At 42.2% G+C, this 12,600-nt stretch overlaps 1 protein-coding gene and 1 pseudogene across 15 annotated transcripts in view; one reads left to right on the top strand and one right to left on the bottom strand.

Moving 5' to 3' along the window:
• The window catches only part of TRMT10B (tRNA methyltransferase 10B), a 13,368-nt gene extending 4,099 nt beyond the window's left edge, over positions 1-9,269 (top strand). For 4 of the 14 annotated variants that reach the window (XM_015560510.1, XM_006758460.2, XM_015560508.1 and 1 more), the window contains 7 exons: positions 3,392-3,527; positions 3,659-3,855; positions 4,264-4,372; positions 4,988-5,112; positions 7,415-7,567; positions 8,611-8,689; positions 9,112-9,269. In XM_015560510.1, the coding sequence (XP_015415996.1) occupies positions 3,676-3,855; positions 4,264-4,372; positions 4,988-5,112; positions 7,415-7,567; positions 8,611-8,689; positions 9,112-9,254 (789 nt within the window). In that variant the 5' untranslated portion in view covers positions 3,392-3,527; positions 3,659-3,675 and the 3' untranslated portion in view covers positions 9,255-9,269. The other 10 variants (XM_006758458.2, XM_015560512.1, XM_015560509.1 and 7 more) reach the window with 9 other exon arrangements.
• On the bottom strand, positions 2,204-2,864 carry LOC102762326 (annotated as a pseudogene). The gene has a single exon (XR_001512963.1). The product of XR_001512963.1 is annotated as an EKC/KEOPS complex subunit TPRKB pseudogene (transcript).
• Positions 9,270-12,600: the final 3,331 nt, after the last annotated feature.

Below are 12,600 nucleotides of genomic sequence, written 5' to 3'. Positions count from 1 at the left end.
TATAACACTCTTTTTATTCACCAAGTATTTATTTAAACACTGCTGTTCAAAGATCTTTTGAACTGTTCAGTGTTTAGGTAGATGTATTTACATATTCCTTCTGAAAAAGAATTCAGTTTGGTAGGAAAAAAGATGAGAGCATTAACCTTCCAATTGTTAAAACAGCAACAGAAAACTGCACCCCCTCCCGTTACTTCACCCCTATCTCTCTTTTCTCCTCAGACAGACTTCTCCAGGGAGGACATTCATTGCCTCCCAGTCATTCCCCAAAAGGTCCTGACACAGAGGAGGAGCTCAATGAATATTGATTGATTTATTTTAAACTTTAATATTGATTGATTTATTTTAAATTTTTACCAGCCCTTTACTCTCATCCTGTGAGTCTTCTGTTCTGAGGTGGGTCTCTTTTAAATATATTTTTGTTGATTTAGGAGAGGAAGGGGGAGGAAGATTGAGCCCGCAAGCTGGGTATGTGCTCTTGTCGAGAATCGAACCCGGGACCTTTCAGTCCGCAGGCTGACCCTCTACTGAGCCAAACCAGCTAGGGCCAATGAATATTTACTGACTCAGTGAATGGACAAACACAAATAAGAATGCAAAATACTGTGGAGTTCAGAGGAGGAAGAGATCACATGGCTGTTAACAAACTAGCATTCATTTAACATTTGTTTTCAGGTTGTTAGGTGTTGGACCAATTTATTTTAAAGTTTTCGTGTGTTCTTGTTTTGAATGCCTAAGTGCAGAAAAATGCAGATGACACTGCTGGTTGGCATACAAAGTTTGTTCAGTCATCTGGAGGGAGCTAGGTATCTTTTAAAAAAATTTTTTTTTATTGATTTCAGAGAGGAAGTGAGAGGGAGAGATAGAAACATCAATGATGAGAGAGAATCATTGATTGGCTGCCTCCTGCACACCCCCTACTGGGGATCTAGTCCACAACCCTAGCATGTGCCTTGACCAGAATCGAACCCCGGACCCTTCAGTCTGCAGGCCAACGCTCCATCCACTGAGCCAAACCAGCTAGGGCTGGATATCTTTTGTTAAAAAATATATTTATAACTAACATCACTATTCGTATGTGAACAGTGCAGTGCTTCTGAAATGTTTAAGAATAACTTGGTATTTTCCTAATTTCTCTAGATTATTATGTACACTATTACATTTTTTGTATACCATAAACTCATAGTGACAGAGTCAATGGTATATATACATATACTAAACTGTGTACTGACTATTAAAGAACAGAGTTTTAAGCAAAAGTAAACTCTAGCCTAGGCAGGAAAATGAACATAAGTTTCAAATCTTAAAAATCTCTCTACTCTAAATAAATTATGGCTCAAAAAATTTAAAGATTAAGATAACTAACAGACACAAAAAATAAAATGGGGTTAATTTTGTTTTTAAATCCTCACCCTATTGACTTCAGAGAGAGAGGAAGGGAGAGGGAGAGAGACAGAAACACAGCTATTGGTTGCCTCCCGTACGTGCCCCAAGTGGGGATCAAACTCACAACCTGGGTATGCGCCCTGACCAGGAATTGAACCCAAACCCTTCAATGCAAAGGACAGTGCTCCAACAAACAGCCACACTGGCCAGGGCAAAAGGGGTTAATTTCAGTATTTGAATTCTAGTGTTTCATAGGGAATTGAGTTGATGAATCAAGAAGTAATGGTGTAAGCATGTGATTTCAGAGTAAGGGGCTAATCACCAGAACTAAAAATGCCTGGTTAACAAGAGTTGCCTCTAGAGGTGGAAAGGGTCAGAATAAAGATCATGACTTTTATCATAAAAATCTTTTTACCATGTGGATATTACAGAGATTTACTTGTTCAGAGGTAACACTTTTTCTAAGTTGGTGGTAGCACATGGACTCAGGAGCCGCCACAAGCAAGGGTCATACTATTCTTTGTGACACCTGTAGACTAGAGCATTTTTACTCATCTTAAGGATATCGAATACCACTTTGAAACTGTGACATTCATTAGGAGTGCTATTAGAGTGGTTCTCTATATTTTTCTTCCTTAGCACTTTGAGGGATATTAAACATTCTCACTGGTGGCTGTGGCTTTCTGCTGCAATGATACTGAACTGAGATGAGGGAATGAATATGTAATTTGGAAAAACAGATTTTGATAGATCACCAGCAGCAACCTAGATGGATCCTTGGTTGGTTTGGGGCCACTCTTTGCCATATTTTTTTTTGATAAATGCTGAACATTTTTAATGTTTCTGACATTTCACAAAACATCTTTTGTTGACATTCTACAAATGACAGCATCCAATAATGTCCCAATCCTTTCTTCTTGTGAAGATAGTTTATATATCTTTTTGACTTCTGTAATATTTGTTATTTCAGGAAGATTTTTCAGGGAAACTTGCTGACCTTCTACCTTAGCTATCAGGTCTTCTTTATCTATTTGTTTTTCTCCATCTTCAATGTAAACAATTAGAACTGAAGTGTCATTTGCTGAGATACCGAATTTTTTCAAAGCCTCTGAAATATTGTTATTTGGGGACAGGTTGAAAATAATTCCAGTAGATAGAGTTCTTGTCTTCATTTTTCCTAGTTTGTAGAGATGAGCTGCTTTGTTTGCTGCCACAAGTCTCTGAAATGGATCGACAATCACTGTAGGGTTTATCAATGAACTATCAATAGCACCTTCCATGGCCTTTTTTCTCAAGTCTCCAGCATTTTTTACATCTTTAAATAACAGAAGGGTCACCCTGCATTCCGGAAATAGGTCCAGCTGATGTGTTAACTGCACTTCATAGATAAGCAGGATTCTGCTGAGCTCTCTGTAGTTGCCTTTACAGGGAAAGGATCGTGGCTGCTGCCCGACGCCCTGTTGTGCAGGTGAGGCAGCTCAGAGGCATGGTGAGGGCAGCTTCCCCAGCAGCTGACGCCGCCTCTCGCGTCTTTGCCATATTTTTTGGCTCACTCTTCATCCTCCAAGGATGTCCAGGACTTTGCATATAGTAGGTATTCAATAAATACTTGCTTTTCATCATAAAGAAATGGTTCTTTTGTTTTGTTTTGTTAATAAATATATATTTGATTGATTTTTTTACAGAGAGGAAGGGAGAGAGAGAGAGAGAGAGAGAGTTAGAAACATCAATGAGAGAGAAACATTGATCAGCTGCCTCCTGCACACCCCCAATTGGGGATGTGACCACTACCGAGGTACATGCCCTTGACCGGAATCGAACCCGGGACCCTTCAGTCCGCAGGTCGACGCTCTATCCACTGAGCCAAACCAGCCAGGGCAAGGAATGGTTTTGAAAATAAACTGAAATAGAGGGGAGGTGGCTTTTGCCATCTCTGTCCCGCCCTCAACTCATGAGTGGATTTCAAAGAACAGGATAAATAACTTGGTTTTCTGTGTCACCGCAGCAGTGAGTCACCGATTGCTGCGAGGTGTCAGGATTGTGCTTGTGTTCTGAGAAGTGGATTTGGCTCCCTTACTACTGAAGCGTTTCGGTGCTGACTCATTTCTCTGGAAGACACACGTACTTTTCAATAAACCCATGTTAGTATTTTACGCACTTCTCCTTCAGTAACACAAGAACGCTGTCTGTCACTTGGATGTAGGGGAATAGCTCTGTAAGTGCAATAATGTAATGTCTCACATAGTTGTGCCTTTTCCAATCTGGGTGAAAGGACAGAGGGCTAAGCACATGGACTGGAAGTCGGAAGGGAGTGCTCAGAAAACAGAGTCACACGTGCTGCAGGAAGCCATCCCAGAGGACACAGGCGAAGATGGCCTCTCTGAAAGCTTCCAGCTTCTACAGATGGATGTGGAGTGTGAGCCTCAGGAGAGGGAGACCCTGCCCACAGACAGCGCCACCTGGTGCTCGGTGAGTGCAGTGGGTGGCCATGGGCTGTGAGATGATGGAATGTCCCAGAGACCCCTGTTCTATGGGTAGACACTGGTAACAAGAAGACTGGGAGTGAGTTTGGTGTATCCCAAGGGTTGAATTCCCTGCTAACTGGTTTAAGGCTTCAGATCAAGAGGTATGTTTGATACACCTCAGAAGGGTCAGAAAATCCAAACTCCCCTTTGGGCCTGACAGGTCACATGTCTTTCTGGGGCTCTGGTTTCTCTAAACACAATCTAGTCCATCTCTGTTGTTAAATCTACCATCCTTTTTCTCTCCTAACTTCATATCTAAATTTTTAAAAAATCAGTAACTGTTTCTAATATTCATTTTCCTTTTTGGTGCTTATGAAGTTTTCAAACAATTTTGTTTTCTGGATAACCTAAGAAAAATGTCCAAAGAAAACAGAGACACTGGGAAAAGATAGTTGCAGCAAAGAAGAGCAAAAGAAAGCAAGAAAAAGAAAGGAGAAAAGCCAATCGTACAGAAAATTCAGGTAACAATAAATCAGGTTGTTGGTATAATTATATTTATTTGTTAGCAAACTGGTATCTGTATGTTCCTAGAAGAATAGTAATACTGTTTTTAAGTAAAAACAAACATCTGGGAGGTGAGACCTATAGTCCTATTTTGTTGGGAATCAAAGTATCAAAGAAAACAAAATTGAAGTCTGCCTTTCAGATGTAAACTATATAGCGTACATATGTGTTTATAAGCTCAGAAGTAGAAGGAATGGTACCAACAGCTATGTGCTAGGTTCAGTGCTAAGAATTTTACCTTGACTACCCTAAAGGGTAGGTCTTTTATTATCCCCATTTTGTAGGTGAAAATACTGAGGCTCAGAGAAATTAAATAACATGCTTAAGCTGATACGAGTAATAAATGAACAAACTGAACTTAGATTTAGACCCAGCAGAGTGCTCCAGAGCGCACAGTCTTCACCCCTCTGCTATACCTAAACTGCCTGATGAATGAATACCTGGCACAAACTTCAAGTTTCTAGTTTCTCTTCCTATGGAAATAGTACTCACAAGGCTGGGAGATTTGTTTCTTACTGAATATTATTCCTCTGTTTTCCCACTTATATATTTTTCTGATATTTCCACTCTAGGCATCTACCCCCAGCACAGCAAACGTTTTCTGAGATCCTTAACTAAGGAGAAACTTTTGGAAGCCAAACACTCAGGACCAAGACTCTGTATCGATTTAAGTATGACCCACCACATGTCCAAGAAGGTAGAACATCCACTAGTTTCCAAATTCCCGATCAACCCTTTGCCTCTGTGTTCATAGTGTCCCCAGTCTAGTTACAGCCTTTCAGTTTCAGTTCTCCAGAGATGAAATCTTTGGCCTTCTGTTGGGGAGAGGGATATTTGCCTTGTTCTGTGTTGTGTGGAGATAACCTGGTAGCATGTCTTCCTTCAATGTATGTGTTTTAGTGATCTCCCATTCACCCTACAGGTTCTGGGGTTCTGGGGATGGCTGAACACATGGCACTCAACACTGAACAGATACGATGAAGCGCAGTTTATTAGTCACATTAGAGGCCCAGTGCACGAAATTCACGCACGGGTGGGGTCCCTAGGCCTGGCTGGCGATCATGGCTGATCGGAGCCAGGCCAATTGGGTCCAAAGGCTCCAGCAGGGTTGGGAGAAGAGGCGACAGGCTAGGTGCAGAAGGAACGGACACCAACGCCCCCGTTGGTACCCCGCCACTGTGAGGTTCACACCTCTTCCCCCCTCCTTCCCTCACTTGCTGTGCTGCCACCATGGTGGGTGGGTGGCAGGCCAATTCAGGGGAGGGAGGGATGAAACCAGCCCCAAGGCCCTCCTGTGTAAGGGGCCGCATCTACCGCCACCACCCCCGGGAGGTTGGCCAGTAAGGGGAGGTTGGCTGTGGGAATGCACTGACCACCAGGGAGCAGCTCCTGCGTTGAGCATCTTCCCCCTGGTGGTCAGTGCACATCATAACAACCAGTCGTTCCAGTCATTTTGGTCGTTCCGGTCGTTTGGTTGTAACCGTCGCTTAGGCTTTTATATATATAGATATACTCAGCCTTGGGGGAGGATGGCATTGCATGCCATGCAGGGCCACATGGGAACCGAATGAACAGCCAGGCACTGTGGGGGCAGGCTCTGCAGTATCAAGAGGGTGGGTCCCCCTGCTTCCTGCAGGAAGATGGGATTGGTTGTTGGAGTAATTCTGTGGGCTGGCAGGGAATTAAAACCCACTGCTCAGGGATAATCAGGAACTACACCTCGTCCCTTGGATAAAAAGGATTGTTGGCTATGGGACCTTATCCATGGGAGCAGAGTTGGAAGAGGAATTTGCAGTTGGGCCATTCAAGGCTCATCCAATTTCATTAGATGTCAAGGCAGCAAACCTTATTGGGCCTTAATTTTAGGCCTTAACCTACAAAACAAATTTTTCTATTTTCCAAAACCCCTGTTGTATTAGTACTAGTGGTGGGGCAGGGGGCCGGTGGTCCCTCAGCCTGGCCTGCACCCTCTCCAATCTGGGACCCCTCAGGGGATGTCTGACTGCTGGTGGGATCGGGCCTAAACTGGCAGTCGGCCATCCCTCTCGCAATCCGGGACCACTGGCTCCTAACCGCTCACCTGCCTGCCTGTTTGATTGCCCTAACCACTCTGCCTGCCGGCCTGCTCACCCCAACTGCCCCCCCTTGCCGGCCTGATCGCCCCCAGCTGGCCCCCCCTGCCAGCCTGCTCACCCCCAACTGGCCCCCACCACCAGCCTGATCACCCCTCACTGCCCTCCCCTCCTGGCCTGATCGCCCCTAACCCCCTCTGCCTTGGCCCTGCCACCATGGCTTTGGGAGGACGTCCAGAAGGTCTCCCGGTCTAATTAGCATATTACCCTTTTATTAGTATAGATATGCTAGGGTTTGCCTGTTTTTCCGAGAAATTAGGAAAACTGAAGATTTGTGGGAATCTCTAACTACAGCCCTCTGAAAAGGTCAACCAAGGATTTTCTACTGTTTCTATTGAGATACCAGATTAAATCAAACTCAAAGCCTTTTCTCCACTATGAACAAAAACAGGCCAGATTGTGAGGTCTTCTGAATCAGGATGGAAAGTTAAAACTCCCAGTCCTTTACATCTCCTAGAGTAAGGGAGAAGGTGCCAAGTTTGTTTGATGGAGTATAAAAATGCCTGCATAGTAATCTAACTTCTCTTTAATAAATGGTAAGATTTTAGATAAAAGCTAAAAGAACAATTTCATATATCATATTAGATATATAATGACAGGTCCTGAAGGAGGGGGCAGTCTCAGTTTTCCCATTAACTCACTGTTTCTTGGTTAGTATCATTACCTCAGTTGTCATCTATAAGGTGATGCCAGGCGTGTAATGTGTACTCACACATGCATGTACTCACTTCTGGAGTGAAGGGGGTCATTCTAGTTCATGAGATTTTCCAGAATAGCACTCAGTGAACTTACTGAGTAATCATTTATTGACAATGAACTTAGAAAAAGAGGGCGTTTCCACCCTAAGTTGTTCTTACTTCTTTGAAGGAACTAAGCAGGCTGGCTGGACAGATCCGAAGGTTGTATGGTTCAAATAAGAAAGCGGACAGGCCATTTTGGATCTACCTCACTGGATTCACAACAGACAGTCCCCTGTATAAAGAGTGTTTGAGGATGAATGATGGCTTTTCTAGTTACCTGGTAAGCCTCATTTTGCATATTATTTGAATTGTCATCTATAAATAGGTTGTGGGGCAATATTTTTACTTTTTCATATTTTGAGAAATTGTGTTTTCATTATTACAACTTAAAAAAATTTTTTAAATATGAGAACCACTTATCAGTTCTTATATTTAAATTTTTTCTTCATCCCACCATGTTGGCAAAAAGTATATAGGACTGTATTTTATGTCCTATATAATGTATGTAGACTGTGTACTCCAGGGATGTTTTGGGGAAGTGCCATGAGTCCTTTCTTATTCTCAGTGATGCAGAATTAGGAAACAGTTTTGGAGGAAGAGAAAGAATCCTTATGGAAGTAATATGGATTTAAGATGAGTTTTAGGGAATACCAAGTTGCTTTTCAACTTTCAGTGGGATCTCATCATACGTGTAGTGATTGACATACAGGCAAGAATCCAGATCAATTCCTAAGAAATGCCACTAAACATGCCCTTGTGAGCTGAGACTGGGCAGTGTGGCCTTTCCCAGGGAGGTCCAAGGAGGCGATGAGTGTGAAGAGTGCCCCATGCAGTGCTGCACAATCAGTCACGGTTGCTGTTACTGTCTTAACAGTCCCTCCCGTAGTGCAGCCATTTCCAACCTTACTTTCTTCTGTACATATTTGTTGATTCCTGCACGTGAACCAAAGAGACCCAATCTCAGGGCCATGTAATCCCTTGTCCATGTCTTTCTTAGTATGATTCCCTCCACTTTGAGTCCTTCCTGTTGTGTCAGTCTCACCTCCTTTCAGAAACCCAGTTCCAGCATTCCCTTCGCTACAAGGTTGTCTCTGGGGGTGTCCCTCCCTCATCCGTAGTCCTGAGGTATGCTCCCTGTATGTCTGATAGGGCCCCATATACTTTCTGCCTCATTTCGTAGGGTTGCATGTCTGTGCCTTTCTACGCCCCCTCCCCAGCTGAGCACTTTCTAAGAACAGGTTGTCAGACATATAGCCCCTTGCTGCACCGTGGGGTTATGTCTTAACCTAGTTCACAGTACATTGGATTATTCGTATTTTTCAGCTAGACATAACAGAAGAAGACTGCTTTAGTGTATTCCCCCTGGAAACCCTTGTGTACCTGACTCCTGACTCAGAACATGGTATGTTCTTGACTGCACAGATCATGTAGCATTGTATCGAGCTAGTTTCCCTGGTCAGCTCCCTCCATTGACCCTTTTGGATCAATTAGATAGATATCATCTATTTTAGAAAATCATCTATGTCACATAATTTTCAAGTTTATTGATATTAAGTTGATCTTCATATTCTCTATTTCACATTCCTTTGTAATTTTAATTTTGTCTCCTTCCTGAATCCTAATGTTGATTTGAGTCTACTACCTTTTTACCTTGATAAGATATGCCAAAGGTTTATCTATTTAATTGTTTTTTCAAAGGATTAGAAAATCTATCTTTGTTTTCTATTTCATGAAATTCCTACTTTTATCATTCTTTCCTTTTACTTTTCTTTGGATTTAGAAATTATAAAGATTTGATCTCATTAGCCTTCATTTCTTCACTAGCTCTTGAAGATATTGATCTAAACACAGTTTACATCCTTGGTGGACTTGTGGACGAAAGCATTCAGAAGGTAAGTGTACATTTTTTGGCTGAAAAACTGTATTCTGAAAAATGGTCCTTACTTGTAGAGGCACCTACCCTGTAATAACCTTACCCAAAAGGCCTCAAAACACTAAGGGAATAAGAAGGAGCCCTAAATGGTTTGGCTCAGTGGATAGAGCGTCGGCCTGTGGACTGAAAGGTCCCAGGTTCGATTCCAATCAAGGGCATGTACCTTGGTTGTGGGCACATCCCCAGTAGGGGGCAGCTGATCGATGTTTCTCTCTCATCTATGTTTCTAACTCTCTATCTCTCTCCCTTCCTCTCTGTAAAAAATCAATAAAATATATATTTTTTTAAAGAAGGAGGAGGAGCCTATTCTGCCTGAGTTGGCCCTTCCTCGTGTGAAATTCACTCTCTCAGCAGTGTCAGCAGTGCTTCCCTGACAGAACCCCGGATGGGAATGTTTGGTAGTTACATCAGTAGCCACTGTGGAACTCCTCTCCTCTCCTCTCTTCATTTCTGTAAGAGTAGCTCTGATCTTGACCAAGGAAGTGTTGCCTCAGCATTCTTACTAGCTGTATGTTCTTCGTGAGAGAGTAGTTTGCTCCTTCTTAGCCCATCTTCCCTGCTGACATAAGTCTTATAAGCTCAACCTCAATAGTACTTGTCCAGATTTCTTTTGTTGAATTGGAATTGTATTGGCATAATTGGAGTATTTCAATGTGTTTCTAGTATATAAATATTTTTTGATAATTTTGTTTTTTTTCTAATTAGCATTGCATAGATAATAAAGAATGATGTAATAGTTAAAATGTATAAAAAGGCCGAAACCGGTTTGGCTCAGTGGATAGAGCGTCGGCCTGCAGACTGAAAGGTCCCAGGTTCGATTCCGGTCAGGGGCATGTACCTGGGTTGCGGGCACATCCCAAGTGGGAGATGTGCAGGAGGCAGCTGATCGATGTTTCTCTCTCATCGATGTTTCTAACTATCTCTCTCCCTTCCTCTCTGTAAAAAATCAATAAAATATATTTTAAAAAGAAATAAATGTATAAAAAGGAGAATAAGTCTCCCTCCAATCCTTGTCCCCCAGTGCCCATTTGAGAAACCAGTTTTCTTGTGTATCCCTTGATAGTCTATAATCACACAACTATCTGTTTGATATCTGCATGTTTTTCACATGAGCATATTTTATATATTTTTTCATATGTATAAGATGCACACATATTTAACAAGATATTTAACTGAATTGTATTTATTCTAAAATAGTCATTGTTCTCTGACTTCATAGTGATAATCTAAAAACATGGCAGGGGGACTCTTAAGAATGCCAGCGAAGAATGAGAAATGCCTAGAATACAGAAATCAGTATTTTGTCACTGCTAGGGCAATCTTTGATTCAGGAATTGATTGAACAAAAGGTTGGGGGAAACTGACTACTCACATGGTCTCAAAGTATCACCCCACAAATTGCAATGTACCATTGCAATGAAATGACATGGAGATCGCCATCTTAATCAAGTGATCAAAATTAGAATCACCAATAGTGACATTAGGTACCTCCTGATAAGATGGAATCTCGCCTGAGAAGTATTCCTACTAGAAAATGTTTAAATTTAATTGTGAGGAAACAGATCTAGAATGTGAGACATTATGCAAGAGAACTGGGCCAGACTTTCAAAAAAGCCAGTGTAATAATAAAAACTAAAATAGTTGGAGTGGGGGGGGCTGTTTTAGTTTAAGGGAGATTAAAAGACAACAGTTAAATGCTGTCTCCCATAGCAGAGTGACAGCCCCTTTTTGGAGGCAGCAAAGTCTAAGGATCAGTGAGTATGAGCTATAGATGTAGTTTTGACACAGCATCTTACCTTCTTTCTCCACCAACATTTAAACTGGAAAATAAGTGGCACAGAGATTTGTCAGATGAATGGAACTTTTTGGTTGTTACTGGAATTTGGCTTCTTAGAAAAATGCTAAGAAAAATGTCTCTTCAAGAGGAATCATTTTATCTTTAAATGTTCAGAGAACAAACACTAGACAGTAGTCTCCTCCAGGGCAGCATCCAAGTCTCCTACTAACTTTTAATTCTATACTCTAGTTCAAAGTGGTTAAAAAGGAATAGACTTTCAAAAAAAAAAAAAAGACAATAGCTCATATATTCAAGGAGTGTTGTCCTTCAAAGGAGTCCTTTGACTAGCTGTACCCTTATTCCATCCGAATCACATTACTTAAAACATTTCTGGAAGTTCTCTATTGGAACTGTGCCTCATGTGAGTCTGAGAGGGGTGTAGTCCAGGTATCAGAACAAAGAAGGTGCTAGGCCTGCTTCATGCTGTTCCAGTTGGTTAGACCATACTTAGGTGCCGTCAATTATGGGACCGTCCATGAAAGGACATTAATAAGCTAAAACAAGTTTAGGAGAGGTTGACCTGAATGACGAAGGGACTCAAAACTAAGTCACAGTCAAGGAAGTTGACAGAACTGAGACTATGAGTCTGGAGACTAGAGGATTCATAGTGGCATGATCCTACTTGAAGTATCTGAATGACTGTCTTGTGGAAGGGCCATTTTACTTGCTTGCTGTGGCCCTGGGAGGGTAGAACTAGACAAATGAGTGGAAGTCTCAGAAAAAAACAACACAAAACTGGCTCAATAGCAAGAATTTCCTGCCCTAGCTGATTTTGCTCAGAGGTTGGCTTGCAGACTGAAGGTTCATGGGTTCGATTCCAGTCAAAGGCACATACCTTGATTGCAGGCACGATCTCCGGTCCTGGTCCGGTTGGGGCATGTGCAAGTGGCAACCAATCAATGTGGTTGGAGGGGAATAGTTAACTCTTGAGGTCCCTTCCAGACTTGAGTATGTTAATTATCCCAGTAATCTAAATCTTTCCCTTGAACCCTGGAATTGCAAAAAGGTACCTTTCCAGCTTCTTATAAGGTAGCAAATAAAAACTTCAGTTCATGGTTCAGGGACATTTTTTTATATACACCTTTTTGTTTTTTAAAATGTACTTTTATTTCAGAGAGGTAGGGAGAGGGAGGGAGAGATAGAAACATCAATGATGAGAATCATTGATTGGCTGCCGCACACCCCACACTGGGGATCAAGCCTGCAATCTGGGCATGTACCCTTGACCGGAATCAAACCAGGGACCCTTCAGTCCACAGACCAGTGTTCTATCCACTGAGTCAAACCGGCTAGGGCAGGGACATTTTTAAAGGGACATTAATAGCCAAGCCGGGTGTAGCTCAGTGGCAGAGCGTCGACCTAGGAACCAAGAGGTCACCAGTTTGATTCCCGGTCAGAGCATATGCCTGGGTTGTGGCCGGAATCGAATCTGGAACCCTTCAGTCTGCAGGCCAATGCTCTATCCACTGAGCCAAACCAGCTAGGGCTATCTGCAGAGCTCTTAATTATCTGCAGGTTACTTTTCTTTTTTCACTTTTTTTAA

Source organism: Myotis davidii, unplaced genomic scaffold, assembly GCF_000327345.1.
Source record: "Myotis davidii unplaced genomic scaffold, ASM32734v1 scaffold534, whole genome shotgun sequence".
Lineage (NCBI taxonomy): Eukaryota > Metazoa > Chordata > Mammalia > Chiroptera > Vespertilionidae > Myotis > Myotis davidii.
This window is presented reverse-complemented; position numbering and strand designations above follow the sequence as displayed.